Here is a 24,534-nt window from a genome sequence, read left to right as displayed (position 1 = left end):
ACACTGAACACACATACAGATACTGAGAAACAAAGACAAAATCCATCATAGTCAGAGACACCTGCATGTTTCAGAAGAGAGATGAATGTACATTAATTGATTTGTATCCAATTTCTGTACAGTCTTATTTCATCAACGTTACTGCTGTTGTTTATTATATAAACAAGCATTCTGTGTGCAGAGTTGACTGATGCCTGATTCTGTTCATCTATGTGCCTGTTTTTCAATTACAAATCAATTCCTGTGCTTTGTCTGGCACAGAAGAGCAATTCAATTCAATTTATTTACAGAGCTCCAAATCACAACATAAGTTACCATAACATAAGTGAGCAATAGTTGTAAGAAAAACTGCCAGCATGTTGTTGTTGTTATTTTTTTATTACAGGAAGAAACCTCAAAAAGAACAGACTCAGTGGGGTGACCATCTGCTATGGCCATTGCAACAACATAAAAGAAAAAGTACAATACAGAATCCATCCATTTTCTTCCGCTTTATCCAGAGTCAGGTCACGGGGGCAGCAGCTAAAGCAAAGCCGCCCAGACCTCCCGATCCACACACACCTCCCCCAGCTCCTCCGGGGGAACCCCAAGGCGTTCCCAAGCCAGCCGAGAGATGTAGTCCCTCCAGCGTATCCTGGGTCTTCCCCAGGGCCTCCTCCCAGTGGGACGTGCCCGGAACACCTCTCCAGCGAGGCGTCCAGGGGGCATCCGGAAAAGATGCCCGAGCCACCTCAACTGACTCCTTTCGACGTGGAGGAGCAGCGGCTCGACTCCGAGCTCCTCCCGAGTGACTGAGCTCCTCACCCTATCTCTAAGGGAGCGCCCAGCCACCCTGCGGAGGAAACTCATCTCGGCCGCTTGTACTCGCGATCTCGTTCTTTCAGTCATGAGCCAAATCTCATGACCATAGAGGCTGAGGAGTGTGATCCCCCTATAGTTGGAACACACCCTCCGGTCCCCCTTCTTAAACAGAGGGACCACCACCCTGGTCTGCTAATCCAGAGGCACTGTCCCAGATCGCCATGCGATGTTGCAGAGGCGTGTCAGCCAAGACAGCCCCACAACATCCAGAGACTTAAGGTACTCAGGACGGATTTCATCCACCCCAGCCACCCGCACCGGGTGGAGAGCTGCTTCTGCCTCCTGAGGCATCGGACGGTTTGCCAGAATCTCTTCGAGGCCGACCGATAGTCCTCCTCCATAGCCTCCCCGAACTCCTCCCAGACCCGGGTTTTTGCCTCTGCGACCGCACAGGCTGCGGCACGCTTGGCCTGCCGGTACCTGTCAGCTGCCTCTGGGGTCCCACCTACCAACAAAGATAAGTAGGACTCCTTCTTCAGCTTGATGGCATCCCTTATTTCCAGTGTCCACCACCGGGTTTGGGGATTGCCGCCGTGACAGGCACCAGAGACCTTGTGACCACAGCTACGAGCAGCCGCATCGACAATGGAGGTGGAGAACATGGTCCACTCGGACTCCATGTCTCCAACCTCCCCCGGGATCTGGGAGAAGCTCTGCCGGAGGTGGGAGTTGAAGACCTCGCTGACAGAGGGTTCCGCCAGTCGTTCCCAGCAGACCCTCATGATACGTTTGGGCCTGCCAGGTCTTACCGGCTTCCTACCCTCCCAGCGGATCCAACTCACCACCAGGTGGTGATCAGTCGACAGCTCTGCCCCTCTCTTCACTCGAGTGTCCGAGACACGTGGCTGAAGGTCAGATGATACGACAAAGTCGATCATCGACCTCCGGCTCAGGGTGTCCTGGTGCCACGTGCACTTATGGACACCCTTGTGCTCGAACATGGTGTTCGTGATGGACAAACTGTGACTAGCACAGAAGTCCAACAACTGAACACCACTCGGGTTCAGATCGGGGAGGCCGTGCTTCCCGATCACCCCCCTCCAGGTCTCACTGTCGTCGTCCACATGGGCGTTGAAATCCCCCAGGAGAACAATGGAGTCCCCAGTCGGAGCGCTATCTAGTACCCCTCCCAGGGACTCCAGGAAGGTCGGGTACTCTGCACTGCTGCTCGGCCCGTAGGCCGAGACAAAGGTGAGAGACCTGTTCCCGACCCGAAGGCGTAGGGACGCGACCCTCTCATTCACCGGAGAGAACTCCAACACTTGACGACTTGACGACTGAGCTGGGGAGCAATAAGCTCTCCGCCTCTGCCCGTGGGCGACGCCAGAAAAATGAAGCGTCCAGCCACTCTCCAGGAGTTGGGTGCCAGAGCCCAAGCTGTACGTGGAGGTGAACCCGACTATCTCTAGTCGGTATCTCTCAATCTCCGGCACAAGCGCAGGCTCCTTCCCCCCTAGCGAGGTGACATTCCACGTCACAACAGCCAGGGGCTGTGAGCATGGACCGGGCCACCCGCCCTCGACTGCCACCCAATCCTCTCTGCACCCGACCCCCATGGCCCCCTCTGCAGGTGGTGAGCCCACAGGAGGGCGGACCCACGTCACTCTTTTGGGCTGAGCCCGGCCGAGCCCCAACCCCAGGCCTGGCTCCAGGGTGGGACCTGGCCATACCGGGCGACGTCGCGGTCCTTCAGCTTTTACTGGTCATGGAGGTTCTGAACTGCCCTTAGTCTGACCCATCACCTAGGACCTGTTTGCCTTGGGAGACCCTACAGGGAGCACAAAGCCCCCGACAACATAGCTCCTAGGATCATCCGGGTACGCAAACTCCCCCACCATGATAAGGTAGCAGCTAGAGGGGGAGTCAAAAGCCAAAGAAAACAAATATATTTTAAGGCAAGATTTAACGACTAGAGGTGACCCCGCCTGCCTGATACAGAGAGGTGGGTCATTCCACAATCTGGGATCAACAACAGAAAAAGCTCTATCACCTCTAATTTTGAGCTTGGTCTGAGGAACTACAAGCAGAGCTTTATCTCATGACCTAAGAGAACGTGATGGGGAATAAGACACGAGCAGATCAGACAGTTTCTGTGGAGCAAGATCATTGAGACATTTAAAAACAAACAATAAAAATTTAAAATCAATACGATAGCGAACTGGCAGCCAGTGAAGGGAAGAAAGAACTGGTGAAATATGGTCGTACTTCCGGGATCCAGTTAAAAGATGGGCTGTGGCTTTCTGAACAAGCTGCAGCCATGTGAGGCCTGGCTAATACTGGCGTACAGTGCATTACAATAGTCCAGCCGAGTCATGACAAAAGCATGGATTAAAATCTCCAAGTCATGTCTTGAAAGTGAGGGCTTAGTCTTACCTAGCTGCCTCAAGTGAAAGAAACTTGCCTTCACAACAGCACTGATTTGTTTATTAAGCTTAAAATCTTCATCCATTCTCACACCAAGGTTACAAACAGTAGAGAACTTCAGTTTTCTTTTCATTAAACAGTAGAAAGTTTGTAGACATCCAGTTTTTAATGGTCTCAATGTACTCTAGAAGGTGATTGGCACCAAAACATTCTCATGCTTTAGGGGTACATAGTTTTGACTGTCATCAGCATAAAGGTGAAATGACATCCCAAATGTACGAAAAACTGATCCCAACGGAAGCAAATACAATGAAAACAGAAGCGGCCCAAGAATGGACCCTTGTGGGACACCGCATGACAGAGGAGCTGTAGAGGACACAAAATCTACAAGTCTTACACAAAAACTCCTATCCATTAAGTAGGATCTGAACCATTCTAGAGCATAGCCCTGAATGCCCTTCAACAATTAGTATCCTCAGTTCCCAAACACTTATTGAGTGTTGTTAGAAGGAAAGGTGTTAAAGTAACTAAAATTGACATTTGTCCTTTCTTTCTTATTTATTCCAGCTTTTTTGAAACATGTTGCAGGCATCCATTTCAAAATGAGCAAATATTTTCACAAAAACAAAGTTTATCAATTTGAACATCAAATATCTTGTCTTTGTGGTGTATTCAATTGAATATAGGGTGAATAGGATTTGCAGATCATTTTTACCTAGTTTTTAATTTACATTTTACACAACTCTCCCCCTCTAGCTGCCACCTTATCGTGGTGGGGGAGTTTGTGTACCCGGATGATCCTAGGAGCTATGGCCCCTGGCCCCACCCTGGAGCCAGGCCTGGGGTTGGGGCTCGCGCGAGCGCCTGGTGGTCGGGCCTTAGCCCATGGGGCCCGGCCGGGCTCAGCCTGAAAGAGCGACGTGGGCCCGCCCTGCTGTGGGTTCATCACCTGCAGAGGGGGCCATGGGGGTCGTGTGCAGACAGGATTGGGTGGCGGTCGAGGGCGGGTGGCCCGGTCCATGCTCACAGCCCCTGGCTGTTGGGACGTGGAATGTCACCTCACTGGGGGGGAAGGAGCCTGAGCTTGTGCGGGAGGTTGAGAGATACTGACTAGAGATAGTTGGGCTCACCTCCATGCACAGCTTGGGCTCTGGTACCCAGCTCCTGGAGAGGGGCTGGACCCTTCATTTTTCTGGCGTTGCCCACGGGGAGAGGCGGAGAGCTGGGGTCGCATTGCTTATTGCTCCCCAGCTCAGTCGCCATGTGTTGGAGTTCACTCCAGTGAACGAGAGGGTCGCGTCCCTACGCCTTTGGTTCGGGGACAGTTCTCTTAACGTTGTCTCGGCCTACGGGCCAAGCAGCAGTGTAGAGTACCCGACCTTCCTGGAGTTCATGGGAGGGGTACTAGATAGCGCTCCGACTGGGGACTCCATTGTTCTCCTGGGGGATTTCAACGCCCACGTGGGCGGCGACAGTGAGACCTGGAGGGGGTGATCGGGAAGCACGGCCTCCCTGATCTGAACCCGAGTGGTGTTCAGTTGTTGGACTTCTGTGCTATTCACAGTTTGTCCATCACAAACACCATGTTCGAGCACAAGGGTGTCCATAAGTGCACGTGGCACCAGGACACCTTGAGCTGGAGGTCGATGATCGACTTTATAGTCGTATCATCTGACCTTCGGCCACGTGTCTCAGACACTTGGGTGAAGAGAGGGGCAGGAGCTGTCGACCGATCACCACCTGGTGGTGAGTTGGATCCGCTGGGAGGGGAGGAAGCCGGTCAGACCTGGTAGGCCCAAACATATCCTGAGGGTCTGCTGGGAACGACTGGCGGAACCCTCTGTCAGCGAGGTCTTCAACTCCCACCTCCGGGAGAGCTTCTCCCAGATCCCGGGGGAGGTTGGAGACATGGAGTCCGAGTGGACCATGTTCTCCACCTCCATTGTCGATGCGGCCGCTCGTAGCTGTGGTCGCAAGGTCTCTGGTGCCTGTCACAGCGGCAATCCCCGACCCCGTGGGGGACGCCAGAAGTAAGGGATGCCGTCAAGCTGAAGAAAGAGTCCTACTTATCTTTGTTGGTAGGTGGGACATGGGAGGCAGCTGACAGGTACCGGCAGGCCAAGCGTGCCGCAGCCCGTGCAGTCGCAGAGGCAAAAACTCGGGTCTGGGAGGAGTTCAGGGAGGCCATGGAGGAGGACTATCGGTTGGCCTCGAAGAGATTCTGGTAAACCGTCCGACGCCTCAGGAGGTGGAAGCAGCTCTCCACCAGCACTGTTTACGGTGCGGGTGGGGAGCTGTTGACCCTGACTGGGGATGTTGTCGGGCGGTGGAAGGAATACTTCAAGGATCTCCTCAATCCCATCGTCACATCTTCCAAAGAGGAAGCAGAGACTGGGGACTCAGAGGCAGACTCATGCATTACCCAGGCCGAAGTCACCGAGGTGGTTAGAAAGCTTCTTGGTGGCAAGGCTCCTGGGGTGGATGAAATCCGTCCTGAGTACCTTAAGTCTCTGGATGTTGTGGGACTGTCTTGGCTGACACGCCGCTGCAACATCGCGTGGCGATCGGGGACAGTGCCTCTGGATTGGCAGACGGGGATGGTGGTCCCTCTGTTTAAGAAGGGGGACCGGAGGGTGTGTTCCAACTATAGGGGGATCACACTCCTCAGCCTCCCTGGTAAGGTCTATTCCAGAGTACTGGAGAGGAGAATTCGACCAGTGGTTGAACCTCGGATTTAGGAGGAGCAGTGTGGTTTTCGTCCTGGTCGCAGCACACTGGATCAGCTCTACACGCTCCATCGGGTGCTCGAGGGTTTATGGGAGTTCACCCAACCAGTCCACATGTGTTTTGTGGATCTGGAGAAGGCGTTTGACCGTGTCCCTCGGGGCACCCTGTGGGGGGTGCTCCGGGAGTACGGGGTCCGGGGTCCTTTGCTAAGGGCTTTCCGGTCCCTGTACGACCGCAGCAGGAGCTTGGTTCGCATTGCCGGTAGTAAGTCTAACCTGTTTCCAGTGCACGTTGGCCTCCACCAGGGCTACCCTTTGTCACCGGTTCTGTTCATTGTTTTTATGGACAGAATTTCTAGGCGCAGCCAGGGTGTAGAGGGGGTCTGGTTTGGGAACCACAGAATCTCGTCTCTGCTGTTTGCGGACGATGTGGTTCTGTTGGCTTCGTCAAATCAGGACCTTCAGCGTGCACTGGGGCAGTTTGCAGCCGAGTGTGAAGCGTCCGGGATGAAAATCAGCACCTCCAAATCCGAGGCCATGGTTCTCGACCAGAAAAAGGTGCTTTGCTCTCTTCAGGTCGGTGGAGTGTCCTTGCCTCAAGTGGAGGAGTTTAAGTATCTCGTGGTCTTGTTCACGAGTGAGGGACGGATGGAGCGTGAGATCGATAGACGGATCGGTGCAGCATCTGCAGTAATGTGGTCGCTGTATCGGACCGTCGTGGTGAAGAGAGAGCTGAGTAGGGGGGCAAAGCTCTCGATTTACCGATCGATCTACGTTCCGATCCTCATCTATGGTCATGACATTTGGCTCATGACCGAAAGAACAAGATCGCGAGTACAAGCGGCCGAGATGAGTTTCCTCCGCAGGGTGGCTGGGCGCTCCCTTAGAGATAGGGTGAGGAGCTCGGTCACTCGGGAGGAGCTCGGAGTCGAGCCGCTGCTCCTCCACGTCGAAAGGAGTCAGTTGAGGTGGCTCGGGCATCTTTTCCGGATGCCCCCTGGACGCCTCGCTGGAGAGGTGTTCCGGGCACGTCCCATTGGGCGGATAAAGCGGAAGAAAATGGATGGATGGATGGATGGATGGATGGAATTTACACAACTTTCCAACTTCACTGGAATTGGGGTTATATGTGGTTGTCTCACTGCTATACTTCTGTCATTGCATGGTCTGTTGATTCTGTATTGTACCTTTTCTTTTATGTTGTTGCAATGGCCATAGCAGATGGTCACCCCACTGAGTCTGTTCTTTTTGAGGTTTCTTCCTGTAATAAAAAAAAATAATAATAATAACATGCTGGCAGTTTTTCTTACAACTATTGCTCACTTATGTTATGGTAACTTATGTTGTGATTTGGAGCTCTGTAAATAAATTGAATTGAATTGCTCTTCTGTGCCAGACAAAGCACAGGAATTGATTTGTAATTGAAAAACAGGCACATAGATGAACAGAATCAGGCATCAGTCAACTCTGCACACAGAATGCTTCTTTATATAATAAACAGCAGTAACGTTGATGAAATAAGACTGTACAGAAATTGGATACAAATCAATTAATGTACATTCATCTCTCTTCTGAAACATGCAGGTGTCTCTGACTATGATGGATTTTGTCTTTGTTTCTCAGTATCTGTATGTGTGTTCAGTGTTCACAGCATATCAATGTGATGTATCATTCCCGTAATGCCCTAACTCATTCTCTAGGGAAACAGTGAGGCTGTTCCATTACAGTAGACACTAAGAGAATGCATTTACATGATTTGAATAAGAGCCAGCATTTATATAATAAGCTATTAGTGTTGCTGGTACAAGGGCCCACTGTGACCACAAGCTTTTCTTGTTCTCAATTTAATTCACAAGTTATTTGATTATAAAGGCATAGAAATATCCAACAAACAGCCTGGAAAAACACTTGCAATATTAAAGCACAAAAAGAGTGAATTAAATTGAGCCATGTCTTTATATGTGTGTATTTGTATTCTAAAAAAGGAAACATAGAAAGAGACATGGAAACAGAAATACTTGGAAATAGAGAAGGAATGTCACACCAAAATTAGAACAATGTAGGCATAATTGCTATAGGTTCACAGCTGTAATACTGGAATATGCATAACTGCATCAAATATGTTGTCAAAATCAACAGAGGCTGCAAAGAAGCACTGCTGCTAGTTGCACTTGCATTCAGTGAGCACTTGCACTCATGGTGCTAGGATTGAATGTGACGCTTGACTGTTGATCAATGAGCGACAAGTAGCTGGAACTAAATCCAGTCAAAAAGAATCTTTGGAAGCACCTTTTCTCGCTCAGAGAGGTAATACCTCCACAGTTATTCTACAACCCCTGGCAAAAATTATGGAATCACTGGCCTCGGATGATGTTCATTTAGTTGTTTAATTTTGTAGAAAAAAAGCAGATCACAGACAGGACACAAAACTAAAGTCATTTCAAATGGCAACTTTCTGGCTTTAAGAAACTCTATAAGAAATCAAGAAAAAAAGATTGTGACAGTCAGTAACGGTTACTTTTTTAGACCAAGCAGAGGAAAAAAATATGGAATCACTCAATTCTGAGGAATAAATTATGGAATCACCCTGTAAATTTTCATCCCCCAAACTAACACCTGCATCAAATCAGATCTGCTCGTTGACATTGACCCTATGCCATGACATTGACCCTATGTGTCTTTTTGCAAAGAATGTTTTCAGTTTTTGCTCTATGGCAAGATGCATTATCATCTTGAAAAATGATTTAATCATCCCCAAACATCCTTTCAATTGTCCAAAATATCAACGTAAACTTGTGCATTTATTGATGATGTAATGACGGCCATCTCCCCAGTGCCTTTACCTGACATGCAGCCCCATATCATCAATGACTGTGGAAATGTACATGTTCTCTTCATTCAGTCATCTTTATAAATCTCATTGGAACCGCACCAAACAAAAGTTTCAGCATCATCACCTTGCCCAATGCAGATTCGAGATTCATCACTGAATATGACTTTCATCCAGTCATCCACAGTCCACGATTGCTTTTCCTTAGCCCATTGTAACCTTGTTTTTTTCTGTTTAGGTGTTAATGATGGCTTTTGTTTAGCTTTTCTGTATGTAAATCCCATTTCCTTTAGGCGGTTTCTTACAGTTCGGTCACAGACGTTGACTCCAGTTTCCTCCCATTCGTTCCTCATTTGTTTTGTTGTGCATTTTTTGATTTTTGAGACTTATTGCTTTAAGTTTTCTGTCTTGACACTTTGTCTTCCTTGGTCTACCAGTATGTTTGCCTTTAACAACCTTCCCATGTTGTTTGTATTTGGTCCAGAGTTTAGACACAGCTGACTGTGAACAACCAACATCTTTTGCAACATTGCGTGATGATTTACCCTCTTTTAAGAGTTTGATAATCCTCTCCTTTGTTTCAATTGACATCTCTCGTGTTGGAGCCATGATTCATGTCAGTCCACTTGGTGCAACAGCTCTCCAAGGTGTGATCACTCCTTTTTAGATGCAGACTAATGAGCAGATCTGATATGATGCAGGTGTTAGTTTTGGGGATGAAAATTTACAGGGTGATTCCATAATTTATTCCTCAGAATTGAGTGATTCCATATTTTTTTTCCTCTGCTTGGTCTAAAAAAGTAACCATTACTGACTGCCACAATCTTTTTTTCTTGATTTCTTATAGTGTTTCTTAAAGCCAGAAAGTTGCCATTTGAAATGACTTTAGTTTTGTGTCATGTCTGTGATCTGCTTTTTTTTCTACAAAATTAAACAACTGAATGAACATCCTCCGAGGCTGGTGATTCCATAATTTTTGCCAGGGGTTGTAGTTCCAGCTTTCACTCTTTCATTTCCACAGTGACATAACAAACTTCATTTCCAGTTCACAGGGGTGGTACCTGCCTCCCAGTTTGAAGCACAGATTGGCTGCATTGCCATGAATGTAGCATCTCCACCCACCTGAAAGAGCTCAGCTCCAATAACGTAGATTCTTGTAGCATTCCCCACCCTGATCTTTTTCACCGTCTCTGATATCTCATCAACATTTGGTGGTTTGCATTTGACTCTAGAATCGGATGCAAGAACCCTGGCACTGGAGTTTTCTCAACTCATGTAACACTGACTACCTTTACATGCAGCCAATAACCCTTTCATAACCCTTTCATAACCGGAATAACTGCTTCCACATCTTTCAACAAGACATGAAAACACAAATTGCCTCCATTCCTCATTTGATAAAAAGTTGTGGAGAGTTAGCATGGAGAAGTGCTTCTGGTTAAATTAGGTTACTTTTTTTTAACCTTTAGTAGCACATCAACCCAACACCGAGGTTAGAAAAAGCTATATTTAATTATTTTGGCATTTAGTATTTCAGATTATTTGTGAAAATAGCATGTGATTTGACTTTAAAAGATATGTGCATAATTAATTCAATGAAAATGTTAAAGTAACTAAAATTGACATTTGTCCTTTCTTATTTATTATTATTATTATTATTATTATGATTAATATGCATATGTCATGGACATGAACGAGCAAAGCTCGTCAGCATCTCACCATGTCATTTAGTTCCTTCAGACTTTATGAGTAAATACTTCAGGGGAGCATTAGCATGGCAAAAACCTTTCAGATTCTAAACAAAACAGTAATAATACCACACTCATTTTGCACTCATCATAAGGTTAGGATACTGTGCCCTCCAAAAGTATTGGATCACTTGGAATTTCACACATTTTAATTTGTTTATGCCATTTTAAATACAATTTTAAAAAAAATAAAGAATAAAAATTTATGAAATGATCTTACTCAAACTGAAAGCAAATATCTAAAACTTGATAATACCTGCAAATAATAATGTTTTATTGCCAGTTTTCTTCAGACAAGTCAGGGGATGGAAACATGAACACTTCCAAGTCACTGAATATGTCTTGGACTTTATTACATCAATTATGAAGAAATACAAAAGTTTCTTTCACCAAAACATCAAATCTAGGCTTTCATCTCGAATGTACTTTCTGTCAAATTGTAGCTAAGCTATCTTCTCTTCTATTTAAGAAAATCCTCCTCTACACCACTTTATCGGGAAGCTGGATTTTATATTTTTAATTAATTTATATTAAGTTGTAGAGATTTGCTTTTAGTTTGAGTTAAAGATAATTTTAGAAAAAAAATCTATTTGAAATGGAATAAACTAATTAAAATGTGTGAAATACCAAGTGTTCCAATACTTTTGAGGGCAACTGAGAAACACTGAGGAGCAGCATCTTACATCTCATATATATATGAGAATATTTAGATATTATATTATTATATTATTAGATAATATTTGTCACCATTCTTGTCATTTTTACCCCCAAAACTCCAGTCACTTCAGTCATCGATAGCCCAAACTATACCTTTTTGGAATCTTTATAACCAGTCAAGTAACGTGATGTAGTTTTCAATTTCAAAATTTCGACTCCTGTGTAATTATTCAATTGGCAGCCTATTGAAAATTCAAGTGGCCAGTTGTTTTTTTTTTTTTTTAAATGTAGTGTCTAAGCTGTATTTGTGCTGAATTTGATGCTTGTATCACCATTTGAAGGATTGTTTCAGTTATCTGCTGCACTAATAAGCCAAATTAGCATGAGTCAGCTGCTGTCTTTTAGCTTAAACGTGTATATAAGGCAACCTGAATTCAAGGAGAAATGCTGCTTTTAATAACCTGGACCTCATTTCTGGCATAAAATATGGTTGTTTACTCACAAATATAAATTTGGTGTGATTAGAAGGCCATCGTTCAAACGATGTGTTCAGTTCACATCTGAGGCAAACATTTTTTTTCTTCTACTAAGGTGGATTAGAACTTTTGTGGTACACAGCACCCACTACTGGACAGGAGGAACCTAGCAGTCAATGTCACTGACTTCAAAATGCAGCTCTTTCAACCAGATGTGTGGTGTTGTGACATGTCAGTCATCTGTGTCCAATCAGATTTCAGGGAAGTCCAGTGAAACCCTGGCCTCCACTCTAGCTCCACCCATGCCAGGAAGTGTTCAACATTTGATATTTCCTGTTTCACTGTGACTGAAAATTTGGCACTTGCTGTTTGAGTGTGAGCTTGCCACTGAGTTCACGCAAGATTCCATTGGATCTCGTCTGTCACAAACTGGTCTCACGGCAAGTCATGCTTCAGCAGCACGAAATATACATTAATCTATTGGTTCGTGATATTGTGATGCCTCATTTTCGCCATGGCAGCACGAATTCATTCTAATTCATTCGGTGATGGCTGCACGAAATTAAAAGTGAAGCGGGGGGGTTGGGGTGGTTATGGTTGTTGTAGTATTATTATTATTATTATTATTATTATTAAGGCCTGGCATATTATTAAAAATATGTTTGGACCTCTTGGCCTTCAGGACATCCTCATTTTTATGTATGAACCACAATTTCTGCTGGGGAGCATACATATGTGTACCTGTATTGCATTTGTGACATTCCAGCCAGCTTCCCAGGCGGTGATAGTGGGAGATGGACTCAAACCTGTGGGACTGGCTTCCTTGCTGGCATAGAACTGAGGATTCTGCTCCACAATTTTCTCACTCTTGTTCATGTCACTGTCAGCAATATCCTGGTATAAATGCTGCCTGTCGCTCAGGTTCTCCTCACTGTCCACCATAGTGCTCCCCATCTTGTCAGCTGGTACAGCAGATCCCCTAGATCTTCCTTTGCTGTAAGTTCTGATGTTTTTGCTCCAAGGTGAGTCAGCAGCAGAGACTGCTGAAGTGACTGTGACAGTCCTTAGCCCAGCAGAGATTACTGTAGTTCTGGTTTCTTTAAAAGCTGGACTCTCCTGCCATGACACACTGGTGGATCCATTTGTTGTTGGTCTGTCCCCCTCAGTGGATGTTGTCAAATCATTCTGCCCAGTGACAAGCAGGCCAGTTTCTTTAAGTGATGCTCTGTTTGGTCTGGTATCATCCAATCCTGGATTCTTTGTGCTTGTTATCCCGTTAAGAGGTGTTCGGGTGTCCTCACCATAACTTTGACTCAATTCATCACTCTTGGTCAAAACCAGCAATTCTTCATTCTGCTGAAAGAACCTGTAGAACATAAATTATTTCAATAATAATAATAATTATTATTTTATTATTATTCTGCCTCATGCCCTGTTGCTGCCACCCCAGTGACCCTTAATTGGAATAAGTGAGTAGAGGAAAGTGGGTATAGAAAATGGATGGATTATTATTATTATTAGAGATGTGATGTCAAGATGTTTATTTGTGACATGCAAATATACAATATGTAAAATGCAATGAAAAGTGTCTTTGTACCTGCGCTGACAAAACCAATAACAACAACAATAGCAAAAGCACAAAATCATATATATATATATATATATATATATATATATATATATATATATATATATATATATATATATATATATATATATATATATATACACAGCATTCTGGACCAGCTGCAGCCATGTAAGTGAGGCCTGGCTAATACCAGCGTACAGTGCATTCCAATAATCTAGCAGAGTCATAACAAAAGCATGGATTAAAATCTCCAAGTGATGCTTTGAAAGTGAGGGCTTAATCTTAGCTAGCTGCCTCAAATGAAAGAAACTTGCCTTCACAACAGCACTGATTTGTTTATCAAGCCTAAAATCTTCATCCATTCTCACACCAAGGTTGCAAACAGTAGATTTAATACATTGTGTCAATGGTCCATGGTTTATTGAACCACAACTACCTGCTTTACTTGGCCTGACCAGAAAAACTTCAGTTTTCTTTTCATTAAAGAGTAGGAAGTTTGCAGACATCCAGTCTTTAATGTTCTCAATGCACTCTAGAAGTTGATTGGCACCAAAAGCATTCTCGTGCTTTAGGGGCACATAGATTTGACTGTCATCAGCATAAAGGTGAAATGACACCCCAAATCTATGAAAAACTGATCCCAGCAGAAGCAAATACAATGAAAAAAGAAGTGGCCCAAGAATGGACCCTTGTGGGACACCGCATGACAGAGGAGCTGTGGAGGAAACAAAATCTCCAAGTCTTACACAAAAACTCCTATCCGTTAAGTAGGATCTGAACCATTCTAGAGCATAGCCCTGAATGCCGACCACATTCTTAAGGACTACTCTCTTAAGGGCAGAGAAGTCCTGTTTGGTGCAACTGCCCATCCAAGTGATGATACTCCCACACAGAATGCTCTCGATGGTACAGGTATAAAAATTTCTGAGCACTGTAAGGGGGAGTCGAAGGTCTCTAAGGTGTCTGAGGAAGAACAGACGCTGCCTGGCCTTCTTCACTGTCCGGTTAATGTGGCGTGACCAAGACAAGTCCTGTGAGATGGTCACGCCGAGATATTTAAAACTCTCCGTCCTCTCCACCTCGGACCCCCCGATATAGAGTGGATGGATGTCACTCTGCTGCTTTGTTCTGTAGTCCACAATCAGTTCTTTAATTTTGCTGACGTTCAGCAAGAGGTTATTTTCCCGGCACCAACTCTCCAGGTGGGAGACCTCCTTCCTATAGGCCTCCTCCTTATTGTGGGAGATTAGTCCAATGATGGCTGTATCGTCAGCAAACTTAATAATGGTGTTGCTATCTGATGTGGACACACAGTCATATGTGTACAGGGAGAACAGCAGGGGGCTCAACACACAAACTTGGGCGGATCCGGTTTTGAGGTTTCATTATTATTATTATTTTATTGATATAGCACTTTACCAAAATCAAAGTGCTTCACAAATCAAATCACATTAAGACAATTAATAAAAAAAAAAAAAAAAAAATCATTCATTCATTTTCAGCCACTTATCCAGTGTCGCAGTCCCCCTAAAACTCAGCTTGCCCTGTCTTCACTCATCAGTGTCAGTGACAGATTTGTACAGCAATCATTTCCACATAAATTCAGCATTATTTCATCATTAAAGATAGAGGAAGCGATCAGAATACTGCAGCTACACAAGCTTGCTAGCTGTTGCATTTACTGCTCCTCCATCATTTCAAAGCGTCACCGATTAGCGCCTTGTTTCTGCTTAAAACTGCCTTGTTTCTGCTTTAAACTGACTTTAAAATGCTTTAAAAGGTTCTGCTTTGCCATCTGATGGTTAATAATCACATTAATCTATTTGATCGCTTTGAGTGAAGAGAGTCCATCTTAGAAGAGCTACTGTGGTCCGACATGATGCATGCACAGTAGAGACAGGGCGGACCAATTTTTAGGGGCGGACCATTCAGTCTGCAACACCGGGTCCAGGTCACTTTATTTTAAATAAATTACACAAAAACAAATTTAAGACATGAAAACCTTTTATCAGGTGTTGAGGATGCATGGCACAGAATGTGAGAGGGCACAAAATGCAGGCTGGAGGACAAGGTGTTATGAATAGAAAATAATCTTTATCGATTTCACAAGCAGGGGTACTGTACACAAGAAGGCAGGCAGCAAGGCAGAGGTACAGAGAAGTGCTAGGCAAAAATATGGTTGAGAGACAGGCTGGGTTCAGAAAACACTGTGAGATACTTTATCATAGGCTGTGGCAAAAACTAGGTCCGGTAAACAAAGCAAGGTCGTAACACACTGAGGCAGAAACAAGACAGAAACAAAAGGCTGGAATGTGAATACAATGATCGCAATGAACTGGCAGGGGAGTGGACAAAGTGAAGGGCTTAAATACACAGGTGGGGTAATTAGGTTAACAAGGTGCACCTGTGGAAGAAAGTTCTACAATGGAGGTGTGGTCAGGTGAATCCAAGAGGAGGGAAGAGATGCAAGAGAGTTAGGGAGTGATTCAGGCAGACTGTGACAAAGATGAAACAGACAAGTGCAAGAGTGTAAGTGAACACATGGGGCAAACAGAGACAAAGCAGAGACAGACAAGTGCAAGAATGTATGTGACCAAAGGCAATTACTACACTAAACATTACACATGGCTAAAAGTCTCAAAGATAATAATTAAGATAATAGCAAAGAACCTATAGATCAACAGCTGAACTGTAAGCCAGAAACCAAAACACAAGATAACCATATAAGCTAAGTGAAGAACAAAAGAAGACTGAAACAACTAAAGACCACATTATAAGAATCAGTAGAAAAACCAGAACACAACACAATGGAAATAACAATAACTGGACAGAAACAACAACTGAATAAACCACATGACTAAAATATGAAAAAACAGAAAATAAAAAATAAACAGAAAACAAAACCAGAGACTACAGAATACAGAACAGAAAATAAATTATAAACTCAGAACAAAACTAATAACTAGAACATCGTACTGTGGAAAGGGGAAATAAGTGAAGCAACCACACCAAGAGGGCCAAAACCTGACACCTTTCACACCATGAAACGTTATAGGCAGCCAAAAACGGGGTATGTTTTTAGTCTAGATTTAAAAATGTCAATAGACCTCAACTGCCTAATCTCAGCCACAGTCACAGTTGTCCGCCCGCTGATGTCTTCCTGACCTTCAGGACACATAGGTAGCAGACCAGCCTCCTGTGATCACAGGGCACGTACGCACATATGGCTGAATCAAATCTATCAAGTAGGACAATGAACAGTCATGTAAAATCTTAAACGTCTACAATAAAACTTTAAAATCTGCCCTCATATGAACAGGCCACCATTGAAGAGATGCCAGCAATGGGGTTATGTGATCAAATTTGTGTTTGAATCAAAACTCATGCAGTTGCATTTTGGATTATCTGCAGACCTCAAATGCTTTTAATGAGCAAATCTCAAAATTATAATAAAAATCAATTCTGGATGACACAAAGGTGTGGATCAATACCTCTGCATCAGCCAAGGACAAAATCGGTCTGATTTTTGCAATATTTCACAAATGTTTTCAAGAAACAGATTTGCAAGAAACAAAAGACTAAGGGCTTAATTTACTAAGGCAATGAGTGCTGAGTTGTGTGGGCATTCCAAACTTTTGTGATGATGTTAAATGGACTGCATGTATATAGTGTCAGGGTTTGAGTAGTCGTGGCACAGAAGGTGGACGGACACATATGCAAAACTCACATACAATGGGGTGAGAGTAAAGCCCCCATCACACATAGCAAGAATGTGTGGGAACCAGGCCGACACAGAAAATCTGATCATAATCCGGATGCATTTGGGAGGAAAAGAGGCATGGTCAGCCATGTCAGAACGTATCCAGACTGCCTTGTGCACACCTGCAGGATGCAGCCCAAACATATTTCAGACTGCTGTCAAACGCCACCAACACTGGAGCTGTCACTCACCCATCACTCACTCAAATCTCCACTCATCCTCACATTGTCGGTGCTAAACTGACCTCTCATCAGGAGGAGGGTGAGCTGTGTGTCTCACATGACACGCGTGCATGCGTGTACGTGCATTGAACAGGTGATCCAAACAGCATGCAAGTGTTTGGCCAGATGAAATGTCCACTCAACTGCACACGTGTTCATAAAGGTTGAACGAGCCATTGTGCGCATGTGCGCACACGTGTGCCTGCGTGCATAGAACAGATGATCAAAGCAGCATGTGAGTCTGCGGCCGAAATGTTCGCTCAGCTGCGTGTCTGTGCGTTCATACTTTGCCAACCACTCCGCGTGCATGTGCGCATGAGCACCAGCGAACTGTTTGCTCTCTTTCTTTAAACTCTTTTGTTGTGGCCATTTTACTTGATATGCATCTTAACACAACTGTAGTTGGATTATCGGTGCAGGACGGCACTTCACATGGGATTTATTTATACCAGAGGTGGATTATGCATTTGTCAGAGCTCAATCAACCGCGATCAGATCATTTCAGATGCTGTTTTGATGCCGTCAGAATATGTAGACTGCGATCAGATGCAAAAATCTGCATATAGACCACCATCAGATGTGCGTTGCATCTTGATGGTGCAAAGAGTGTTTTGAACATGTGCAACACACTCGGGACAGCTGAGTGAATGGGACCAAATATGTAGATGATCATAGACTGCCGTATGTTGGTCTTCAGACTGCACCTCAATAGTTCTCGATTGCGGCTGGATGTGTCATTCTGATGCAGTTTGGCCTCAACTGGTGTATGTGTGATGGGGGTATAAAAAGGCTTTATCTCAAAATCCGGCTGGGGTTCGGTACACAGTATGACAGTCAGAGAGGCAGGTGTCAGGCAGAGGAGACTAAAGCCCCATTTACACATAGACGGTAAGAGCTCCCGGAAGCGTCTCGGAAGAGTTTTTGGCCGTCTTAAGGATCAAACGCCATTGTCAACGACGGCACTAGGGGGCGTGGCTTAGTTCCGGCTTTACCGGGAATCTTCGAAAAAATTATTCAACATGTCGAATAATTCCGGGAGCGCTCCTGGAGAATTCGCGTGACGACGGAGACAACGCGAACAACGGCGTTTGATACTTCTGAATCGCCGTGTCATCCTGCTCCTTCCTGTAGTGCCGCAGTTTACACCGCCGTAATTGGCGGCCGGCGTTGTATCCCTAACCAACGGCGTGTAAAACGGCGATAGAGCCCACATCGGCGTCCTCAAAGGCGTTTTAACCGGCGGCAGAGGCAGACAAAACAGCAGCGCTAGCGGACAGTACGTCATTCTAAACGCCACCTCCCGGTTAACGGCATTCCAAACGGCCGATACGCGGTGGTCAATATAAAAACGCTAGTGCGCTGCATGCAGGCCTCTCACTCGCGGCCAGCTCCAGATATTTTTGCAGAGAAGCTCCAGTATGCCTCCTAAAAGTAAACTGGCAGCGGCAAGGACTTACCAAGAGGTCTGGTTCAGAAGCAGAGGAGAGCCCTGTAGTGGAGACGAGCAACACGTTGAGGGAAAAAGGAAGGAGAATAAAAGCCTGAGAGATGAGCTCCCTCCCCCTGCAGTGACAGGGGGAGGGCGGTGCCTATATGCAAAAGTTCCTGGAGTAACACAGGATTTGCCTGGATAAATCCAGCGGTACACAGGGCATTATCGGTGGCAGCAGAACACTGCTGTTCTCACGCGCGTCTTAACCTGCGATTGTAAAGGATAGAACTGGGTATTAACCCCCGTTGCCTGACGTGTGCCGGATGCTACGGCGTCAAAACGCCGCTTTAGTCGGCGCATTTAACGGCGTTTTATCCGCGCATTTGTGGCTAGTACGGCGCTCAAAATGCCGGCGAAATGCTCCGCCCCTTTCCACTGCGAAAACAGCCGGAACTACCGCGAACTTCGGTCTACGTACTGCCTGCCGACAAAACCATCTATGTGTAACATGGGCTTAAGTTCATGGACTGAGGCAAGAGCAAGGTCGAAAACAGAGCACGGTCAAAATACACAGCAAGGCAAAACAGAACAAAGATGAAAGGCTGGAACGTGAACTTGAGAATCACAACGAACTGGTGGAGACATGAGGAACATGAAGGGCTTAATTAACACAGGTGGTGATGGGAAAACGAGACACAGGTATGAGTGAACAATCAGGAAGGGGCGTGGACAGATGAAACAAAGATGAGAACCAGCTGGTGAGAGACAAGAGAGTGCAGTGACAAATGGGGCGTGACTACAAACCTACAGTTCACAAAATAAAATAGCTAAACAGAAAGCAAAACCAATGGTCAAATAAAACCCCTATGCAAAAAGAAAAACGTAAACACTGAAAAGTGAACAACAAGATAACAGAGGCTGAACAGAAACTATAACGGCACTCAAGACCTGGCTGAAGTATGATAAACAGAAAACAAATGATAAACAGAAAATAAAACCAGTGACTAAAGTATAACACATAGAAAAGGGATAATCAGAACCAAAATAAGATGAGACTAAACATTTGACTAAAAGGTCAGAGCAGACAGTGGATCAAAGAAAGGTGACATAACCAGGAACCATAGCGGGGCAGAAACATGACATCTAGTGCTTTGCCATGCTCAAAGCCATTTACAATAAGTGATTTTCTGGGCTGATGGGAGTTTGAACCAAGGATCCTCTGGTCTCAAGCCCACCGCTTAACCCCTAGACCATAAGTGTAAAATGAAATTCAATCCGCCACCAACAGGTATGTGAAAATAAGATAAACACACATGTTTTAACTGAAAGTACATTTAAATTTTCCCAAATCAGTAATGAATGTGGTCTGAAAATAATTTGTATACTCTTTCACCGGGGATGCGAGGTGTGTGGCACAAGCCCGGATCTGCCATGAAATCCCCTGACCTCACAAATAAAGATGATTTTTATTTTATTAATTTCAGTCATCCTGCTATTGGACTCTGTGTCCGTTCCTCGTGTCTGTATACTGTGGCAAACACAGATTAACTTTTGATGAAATGAGAATTTGGTAAAAACGGTTAACCTTGACCAATTTTGATGATATTGATGTCTAATCATATGTTTTCCTGCATGTGTCAGCCCAAGTCAAAAATGTTCAAAATCCATCAGGGAACCCAAAACAACTTTTGAACATTTTTTCCCAGAGTTTGGTCACAGGGTCTACAGGCTGGACTCCTACTCTTCACAACCATAGGTGAGGACAAGAGCGTAAACCTTCTGGCACAGCGCTTTCTTCACCACAACAGTCTAGGACAGTGTCCCAGTTTAATATATTATAAAGTATTATATTGCTATTCATGAGAACCTAAATGATTTTCTTCATTTATTTGCAGTTGAAACCTTTCAAGAATCAGTAGACACCTTTCAGTTGTCACAACAGTGACATGAAAGAAGTAATAAAAGTGTTATCATTTTGCCATTTTGGTCGGGGGGTGGGGGCTTAACATGCCATCTTCTTGTGCAAAGGGATAAATGTTAGTGAGCCGAGTGTACTGACATTACGGGGGGCTACGATGAAAAACTCTCCATGAATAACATTTCTCCTGGGATGTCTTCTTGGTGAGGCCACAAAGTTTCTGAAGGCACCCGTGTGTTCCACTGCAAACTGGACTTTTAAAATCTTTCAGGTCACAACAATTATTGTTTTCTTTACATGTGATATGGAATAACTGAGTTTGATCATTAATCACAGACTGTCTGCTTTAATCTGAGGAGTTCACCACCAATAAATAAACAATAAATGTATCTGTATCTGTACCAGCTAATCACTTCATTTTCATTATATGCGCTTTTAGTTTGGTGACTTTCTAGATGACAGCACTAACTGATTTTCAGTGATTGGCCACACAATCTGACTGGGACTCACCAATTCCTGGGAAATGAATGGTTATGTTTAAAAAAAAAAATGAATAAATTAATGAAAATGTAAAAAAAAATAAATAAAAATGAAAAAATAAAAACACAAAACAACTATGCCAAAGAACATAGAAAAAACATTGCGGAACCACTTATTGATAGTGTGCGAGTCTGCTGCAAAATGTGGTGGGTTCTTTCTTGACAAGCATCTGTGTTCTGTGAGTGACGGCTTCATTGTATCTTTGTCGATGTGTCTTACCTCGTGGTCGAGTCCAGTCGTAATCTTGATGTTGTCCAATTCCACAGTGATCCAGCAGCACTGCAGGACTGCTGTGAGCCAAAACGAAAAGAGCCCATCTTTAGTCTCAGTGTCTACACAGCATCAGCCTTTCTGCTGCTGGAGGATTTTGGGCTTTGGGTTTTTCAGGTCTAAGGGCTGGACACACACACACACACACACACCTGCAAATCCACACTTATGGTCCGTGAAGTGACTGACAGGTCAGTGAGCAGTAACATTATAATATGTAAACTGTATTTTCAACAGCAGCATAAACAGCTATAATTGGACGTGTCAATGTCTAAATTCAAGGATGTTGTGAGGTCAAATTTCCCAAAGGTTTGCTGACTCCTCTCTTAGTTTTTGCAGAAGACTTTTGAACTTTATATTTTTATTGCTTGACTTAAAATATAAATGTGATGCACAATATATTTTCAAAAATATCACATAGGAATGTTGTATTCCTCCTATTTTAGTAATATTTTAACTCAGTAACAGAACTTGTCTATTTGAAGGAAACCTTTCCTGTATTTTATGTCTCGCCTGCCATCTGACTGTTCAATGTGCACGCCGCCTGCTTCAGTTTTGCCCCAGAGTGCAGTGAATTGTGCAGAGCAGCAGGAGGAGCCACAGAGCAGCTGTGCAACAGGATTCAACTCCAGCAGCCAAAAAACTTCTGTCAACTTTGTTTCCTGCTCTGCTGTAGTCACTGCAGGTCACTTGGCCTCTTCCCTCTGTCCTGTTGCATTTAGTTATTTTCTTTTTCTCATGCCTCACCTTGCATCTGACATTTTCATGTTCAACAGTATAAACTCTTAACTACGCTTCCAAATATTTAGTGATTATTTAGTTTAATAATAATTTGTAATACTGGAAACACACACTGTACCAGCTCAGTGGAGGAAAAAAAAAAAAAAAAAATACCACGAAATGGAATTTCATGCTGTGATGCCAAGATTTTGGTCATTACTGAATTTATTAGTAATCAACTGACCAGTTTCCTAATATGATGGGCCACGTATCAATTACTAGAGAGAGGTCAAAATATGCAGTGCATCATTAATGAAAATGACAAAATGATATCGGAAGCCTGGAAGTGGATGACTCACTGAATGTGTTTACTGTGTATGGGAAGAAACTCACAGCTGTAATTTCAGCAAATTTCCACCAAACAAATGACTCATCTAAACGTGACACAAACTGATGTCAAATCATGACATCTTAGTGATGTATGATATGACATGATGTCATTTCTGTGTGAAGTTTGCATGTTCTCCCCGTGTTTGTGTGGGTTCCCTTCGGGTGCTTCCTCCCACATCAAAGACATGCAGGTTAAGTGGACTGAAACTTTAAAAAATGGTCTGTAGGTGTGCGTGCAGGTGTTTGTTTGTCTATATTTGGCCTTGTGACAGACTGGCATCCTGTCCGGGGTGTACCCCGATTCATTCATGCCCTATGACTACTGGGATAGGCTCCAGCCCCCCATGACTCTTAATTGGATTAAAATGGTTGAAGATGAGTGAGTGAGTGAGTGAGTGATGATGTCATTTGGGTCATATTTTGTAAGTCATGCTGTGACAACCATACATGACATGTAGCAGACGTCACGCAGGTGTTGCAAACTTGGTTGGTTGTCTTGTATTTTTTTAACAAATGGAAGGATAGGGTATGTAAGGATAAATCAGCTTGCAGACAGACAGGGTAGGTAGACAGGGGTTTGTTATTATTGGGAAAGTTAATAATGTAGATACAATATTTTCAGGAGTAAAAGTCACATCTGTTAAAAAAAAAAATGCCTCTTGAAGGAAAAATCTATCATCTATAAGGCACACTGGAGTATATATATCACCTATTTTCTATATTATCAGCTCTTCAATTCATGAATTTTGTGAATTGTTGTTGTTTCCTTTTTATTATTGGCATTGCACCAGAGTGTAAGTCGCAGGGCCTCTTACAATAGTAAACACACACACACACAAAAGGTATATTCCTGAAAATATTGCACATTATGGTCATTTTTTTGCTCATCATATAGTTTTAAATAGGAATATTAAAGTATTTTTTTTGGCTGTGACAACATTGAATAATGGTCAAAACACAGTCACTCCATAACATATCTGCCATGTAGCTTGCAGTTTACAAAATTATTTCATGACAATGCCACAGTGTACCATCCTGGTAAGCAAAATGTGATGTTTTCCCCTCATAGCAATGTTTCACACCTTTTTGATAAATTGTGTGATGTTTTCATTTGTGAACTGGCTCAATGTTATTCTCATTTGTTGCTTATATCCTCTCTGCCATTTTTGAACTTCACATTTTTATTTTTTAATGTCGATGCCAGATACTTTAATGAAAATTAACACTGTAGTCAGTAGATGCTTATTTTAGAGATGTGGGAATGATTGATGTATGGGCCCTGTCACACAAGAGCATAAATGCCGTACTAATCACACAAATTAGCAAAACAAACAAAAGTCAAGCTGCATTCGTATGGGACAGACAATTTGTGCAGGTCGCATGAAGGACGAAACCTGACAACATGATAAAATAAAATAATCAACCCAGCAGGAAACCCCACAATGCTGGTCGTATAAAGCAAGCATATGCTTAAAGCTCACTCTCTCTCTCTCTCTCTCAGGTTCAACTTTCTGTTTCAGAGCTTTATTGACATGGAAAACATATGTTTCTTTGCCAAAGCAAGTGTTGCATAGAGCAAAAAATAAATATAAAAAAAAAACATCTTTCCACTCTCCCCCCTTTCTCTGGAAATCATCTGAGCATGGTGTAGCACAGCTCTGAGATGCACTGACTCACTGACACAGCACCTGTTATCATGGTTATCAACCAGTCCCAGGAGAAGACTGCCCCTCCCTGAGCCTGGTTCTGCTGGAGGTTTCTTCCTGTTAAGAGTTTTTCCTTCCCACTGTCGCCAAGTGCTTGCTCACAGGGGGTCATTTTGACCATTGGGGTTTTTCCGTAATTATTATATGGCTTTTGCCTTACAATATAAAGCGCCTTGGGGCAACTGTTTATTGTGATTTGGCGCTATATAAATAAAATTGATTTGATTTGATGGTAGAACATCCAAAACGTCCAGCCCACCTCATGTGCCAGAGCATTCATCTGAATTGTCATGTTAACGTGGCTGTTAGACCTCGTCCACACAACTG

General features: G+C 44.0%; 1 protein-coding gene across 1 annotated transcript in view; it reads right to left on the bottom strand.

Annotated features, from left to right (window-relative positions):
* LOC117503461 (vesicular inhibitory amino acid transporter-like) overlaps positions 1-21,814 on the bottom strand; it is a 50,053-nt gene extending 28,239 nt beyond the window's left edge. Inside the window, exons 1-2 of the mRNA XM_034162697.1 lie at positions 21,341-21,814; positions 12,404-13,028 (exon numbers count right to left, since the gene is read on the bottom strand). Of these exons, the coding sequence (XP_034018588.1) occupies positions 12,404-13,028; positions 21,341-21,438 (723 nt within the window). The 5' untranslated portion in view covers positions 21,439-21,814. The remainder of the gene's footprint in view (positions 1-12,403; positions 13,029-21,340) is intronic.
* Positions 21,815-24,534: the final 2,720 nt, after the last annotated feature.

The sequence above is a fragment of the Thalassophryne amazonica genome, chromosome 21, assembly GCF_902500255.1.
Source record: "Thalassophryne amazonica chromosome 21, fThaAma1.1, whole genome shotgun sequence".
NCBI classification, from domain to species: Eukaryota; Metazoa; Chordata; class Actinopteri; order Batrachoidiformes; family Batrachoididae; genus Thalassophryne; species Thalassophryne amazonica.
Note: the sequence above shows the minus strand (reverse complement) of the source record. Positions and strands in the feature narration are given on the sequence as shown.